This window comes from Micropterus salmoides, unplaced genomic scaffold (genome assembly GCF_014851395.1).
Source record: "Micropterus salmoides isolate LMB-PRFRI ecotype aquatic unplaced genomic scaffold, ASM1485139v1 Ms_hic_scaffold_5, whole genome shotgun sequence".
NCBI classification, from domain to species: Eukaryota; Metazoa; Chordata; class Actinopteri; order Centrarchiformes; family Centrarchidae; genus Micropterus; species Micropterus salmoides.
The window spans coordinates 10,486,368-10,491,845 of record NW_024044237.1 but is presented as its reverse complement, the minus strand read 5'-3'; the positions used below and the strand labels follow the sequence as shown (position 1 = coordinate 10,491,845).

Here is a 5,478-nt window from a genome sequence, read left to right as displayed (position 1 = left end):
AAGTACAAAAGTATTTGTGTCAAAATAAACTAATGTATATTACATTAATTGGTTATAATTAGTGACGCTGAAGCTGGTAAAGATGCAGCTAATTTTGATTACTTTATATACTGCTGTGTAGTTTGTGAATTTCCCACCAGAGATTAATCTATAATATTACAACAGAATTAATTTGTTGATTATATTTAGTATTGTTAATCAGAATAGGCAAGGTAACTAGTGACTTAAGTTGTAAAACAAATGTAGTCGATATAAAGTATTATGTACAAGTACAAGTACCTCAAAACATGTTTTTAAAAATGTACTGAAGTACAGTACTCAAGTAAAAGCGGTTACGTTTCACCACTGCTGATTATGAGACAAAGGCCCCCAGTTACAGAAATGTTAGTTAGTTTGTTAGTTAGTTAAGTTGGAAGGAAGTAACTTTGGTCATATGGTAGCATGATATTCCCACAAATACATTGCATATCTCAAGCAGGTTAAATTATAATGTCCTAAACTAACCTGAAAGTGCTAAAGTGTGAATCTTCATGCAGGGCAATAGTGTGCACCAAAGACTCAATAAGATCTGATATGTATATGATTACATATCATGTCTACAGCAGTATTGCTGCAGAAGAACATGGGAAACAGGTTGATGAACTGCGCTCCAGATTAATTACTCACCACTCTTTAGTCAGGTTGCTATGAGAAATACTTAATACAGACCTCAATCTCAATTGTATCTGGAGCTCTAGTGAGCATGAGGGCAGGTACAGTAGGACTGGTCAGAAACAGTGTGTTGATGTATTAAGAGAGTTTTGGATTTAGCACCTATAACATAGCTAGACTCACTGTGGAGTTGTTTTTTTAAGAACCAAATTAATAGAGTAGAACCAACACTCAACACTCAAGTGACATCACTTGAGGACAGTTATGCAACTTCACATGGCTCCTTTTGGAGCCACAAAATGTTTTATACAACCTATATGTATGCAGCAGAAGTCCTAAAGACCTGAAAGTAGACTTTGATGTATAAAATCAGGGTTCCCCTTCATAGCCTAAACCCAAGTTATGACTTTTATAACATGCAGACAAGATGGACTGCAACCAGCTTGACCATACAAGACAAAGATGAGATGTGTATTTCCAAATTCCTAAGTGAGTGAGAGCATAAAAGTCGTTGTAAATGTTGTTTCCATAATCCATAAATTAAAGAAAGGGTGTGTCTATAACTGTCTATCTTTCGTTCTTCACTACAAGTTTTATTTATTGAACATCATTGTGGTCCAGCACATCTAAACACCTTACACAATATGCATTTTTCCTCTTAATCCAACCCCATATACAGGTGCTGGTCATATAATTAGAATATCATCAAAAAGTTGATTCATTTCAGTAATTCCATTCAAAAAGTGAAACTTGGATATTATAATCATTCATTCCACACAGACTGATATATTTCAAGTGTTCATTCTTTTTAATTTTGATGATTATAACTGACAACTAATGAAAATCCCCAAATCAGCATTTCAGAAAATTAGAATATTGTGAAAAGGTTCCATATTGTAGACACCTGTAGGCTACACAATCATGGGGAAGACTGCTGACTTGACAGCCGTCCAAAAGACGACCATTGACACCTTGCACAAGGAGGGCAAGACACAAAAGGTCATTGCTAAAGAGGCTGGCTGTTCACAGAGCTCTGTGTCCAAGCACATTAATAGAGAGGCGAAGGGAAGGAAAAGATGTGGTAGAAAAAAGTGTACAAGCAATAGGGATAACCGCACCCTGGAGAGGATTGTGAAACAAAACCCATTCAAAAATGTGGGGGAGATTCACAAAGAGTGGACTGCAGCTGGAGTCAGTGCTTCAAGAACCACCACGCACAGACGTATGCAAGACATGGGTTTCAGCTGTCGCATTCCTTGTGTCAAGTCACTCTTGAACAAGACACAGTGTCTTGTGGGCTAAAGACAAAAAGGACTGGACTGCTGCTGAGTGGTCCAAAGTTATGTTCTCTGATGAAAGTAAAGCATTTCCTTTGGAAATCAAGGTCCCAGAGTCTGGAGGAAGAGAGGAGAGGCACAGAATCCACGTTGCTTGAAGTCCAGTGTAAAGTTTCCACAGTCAGTGATGGTTTGGGGTGCCATGTCATCTGCTGGTGTTGGTCCACTGTGTTTTCTGAGGTCCAAGGTCAACGCAGCCGTCTACCAGGAAGTTTTAGAGCACTTCATGCTTCCTGCTGCTGACCAACTTTATGGAGATGCAGATTTCATTTCCCAACAGGACTTGGCACCTGCACACAGTGCCAAAGCTACCAGTATCTGGTTTAAGGACCATGGTATCCCTGTTCTTAATTGGCCAGCAAACTCGCCTGACCTTAACCCTATAGAAAACCTATGGGGTATTGTGAAGAGGAAGATGCGATACGCCAGACCCAACAATGCAGAAGAGCTGAAGGCCACCATCAGAGCAACCTGGGTTCTCATAACACCTGAGCAGTGCCACAGACTGATCGACTCCATGCCACGCCGCATTGCTGCAGTAATTCAGGCAAAAGGAGACCCAACTAAGTATTGAGTGCTGTACATGCTCATACTTTTCAGTTGGCCAACATTTCTAAAAATCCTTTTTTTGTATTGGTCTTATGTAATATTCTAATTTTCGGAGATACTGAATTTGGGATTTTCATTAGTTGTCAGTGTTCACAATTTGAATCTGCACATACAAACACATATTGAGTCAGAATTTGTGTTGACCAAAAAGATTGTATATGAAAGAACAAAACATAAAAGAAAGTAATAGAACAATTGTAAATAGTAGGTAGAAAGAATAACTTAAAAAACAAGTAATAAAATGGTAGTAGTTAGGAGGAGTTACTCAGAGACAACAGTCTCAAGTTCTTATTACATATTAACTCACTTTTAAGTGGAGTTGCTAACTCATTTTTTCTAGTTTCAAACATCCCTAATCCAGTGGGAATGGTGTAAGTGTCTCCCAGTAAAGTCTTGATAGGCATTTTTTAACAGCAGTCAGACATTTCATAGCAGTTAAAATACAGGTGTATTTAATAACATGAATTAACGTTGGCTGCATTGCAATTAGCAGTGCCAGCTCAGGGCCATTACTGAGACACTTCAGTAGAACTGAATCATCATTTATGTTATTAGTTCCACCTGTGTGTTTTCTGCTGTGACAAAACAACATGTCTGCTGTGAAAAAAGGTCTGTTCTGTCTACAACATTTGTGAAAAAAGGTTACAGACTAGCCTCTATTAGAATGATCCCAGGTGCCAAATAGACATCATTGTATGATTAGCATACACTAGGTAATTATTTTTTATTTTTTATAAAGTGTAAATATCTCAAGGTCTGCAAGTGAACATAAAACCTGTCATTTGTTCATGGTGAGTGTATAATTACAGACATACAGCAGATAAATGTACAAACTGAGTGGGGGACCGTGGGTTCGAGTGTGTGTTTTATTTATAAGAAGAAATACAAAATATAGGCAATTTGAATAATATGTACACTATATATTTCCAGCATGGAGAGTTTTTCATTCTCACCACAGCCAGTGGTTGCAGCTAGACCACACTAGGTGGCTCTGCTGTTCTCAGTTCATCAGTCTCTGGTCCACTTGATCAAAACCAAGGTCTCCACATGGGTGTGGAAGAGTTTGGTGGCAACCCCTCCCTCGGTGCAGGGTGCGGAGGGGATCTCAGTGTGGTGAGAGGGGGGTAGTGGAAGGCAGGAGGGCCAGAGTGGGGGACCGTGGGAGAGAAACTAAAAAAGGAGGTGTTGGAAGAAAGAGGTGACAGGCTGGGGGGGAAGGAGAAGTGAGAGGCAAATGACGGGAAAGGAGGAGAGGTGGCGTACGTGGAAAAAGAAGGAGAAAGCCAGGGAGAGGGAGGAGGAGACAGGTAGTCGTGGCATGGTGTGGAGCAAGAGTGAGGCTGGAATGGGGAGTGAGATGGAAACAACAACTTAGGAGACTCTTCTTTCCTCTCAGATGTGCAAATGGCCTCCACAGATGTTGCATCTGGCCATTTAGCAGCCTCAGTGTCCGTCATTCTCTGGCTGAAGTCTGGTTTTGTGTTATTCGGCGGCTGGCTCTCTGTGCGATGCTTCAGCCCCTCAATCAGGCTCATTCTCTGTGCCGGCGTTATTTTGTGCATGTAGCTGGTCAGCTGGGCCACACACTGCTGAAAACCTGCACTCTCTATGGTAAAGAGAGTAGGAGCATTGGACTCTGGGTGATGAAGGCTTAGCACAGCAGCATGCGTCTTCAAGTGACTGTCAGTGGAGCCTGCATCACGTGGAAAGACACCACGGTGAGGGGTGAAACACAAGTGGAAGATTAAAATACTGATTTATTGTAACAGAAAATTTATGTTTAAGAACATTTTAACAAGATAATGAACTATTCTGTTTGACTAACCATTGCTCTGGTTCTTCCCATCTGTCCACTTTTGAAGATATTCCACAGCCAAGTCAAGAATCTCTGCTTTCTCTATTTTAGGGTTCTGCAGCCGCTGTGGGTGAAAACAGAAATAATATCATTATTATACGGTTATGATTCCCTTGCATAAGTGTAGAGGCTAGATGTGATTTTCTTGAAATGACTCACTGGGTCAGATGTATGATTCAGCAGCAAACTCCTCAGTTCAGCAAGACTTTGATTTATTCGATCTCTTCTCTTCTTTTCCACAACAGGTTTCAGGACCTAGACAGAGAAACACAGCAGTGTGTGAGTGTGGTGAAGATGTGGTCACTTATCAAGGAGACCCAGCTGTTTGATCAGTGTTTATATGTGTCACCACTCACATCTAGCTCTATATACAATTTGTATCTGCAGTATCAAATGATATCACATCCTACTCAGGCCCCCTTAACAAAGGGTTTAAAAGTTACAAGTGATGCCTTAATGGTAAATAATTTACTAACGCTGTATAAATAATTTATAAGCCATTAATGAGAACAACTTTTAGTGAAAAATCTTGTTTGTTTGTTTGTTGTCTGCAGTAAATGATACTAACCTAATTCAATTATAAATCTGGCAACCCAAACATTTTCCTACAACTGCTCGTTACAGGATTATTAAAGAACATTACTTAAAACTTAAACAACATTTGTAAATATGTACCAAAAGAAATAAAAGGTTCTTACCCTTTTTCTACTCCTGCCATCTTCCAGAAGTGGATTTTGTAGTTTTCTGGTCATGTTGCAGTGTTTGGTCCAAAGGTCCTCGGTGGAAGCAGAAGTCGAAACGGCCTTCTGTTGCCTGTGTGCGATTATAAGAAGGCCTCGTGCTGCCTGTGATTGGCTGACAGGTGTGAGTGACGACACTTAACACCAAAATGGTCTCAACTAACTTTATAATGGCATATGATTAAAATCGAAACCAAATTTCAAACAATGATCAGGTGGTGAAGTGTCTGTATATAGGCCCAGCTTATAGACCTACAACAGTTAAAGGCAGCAATATTACCAATAA

The 5,478-nt window shown here is 40.0% G+C and overlaps 1 protein-coding gene across 1 annotated transcript; it reads right to left on the bottom strand.

Annotated features, from left to right (window-relative positions):
* Positions 1–3,242: 3,242 nt before the first annotated feature.
* Positions 3,243–4,534, bottom strand: her1 (hairy-related 1; the record flags this gene model as incomplete). The annotated part of the gene is made up of 2 exons (XM_038700269.1): positions 3,243–4,290; positions 4,423–4,534. Coding segments are annotated over 2 exons (777 nt in total), but the record flags the coding sequence as incomplete, so codon positions are not given.
* Between the last annotated feature and the right edge of the window lie 944 nt (positions 4,535–5,478).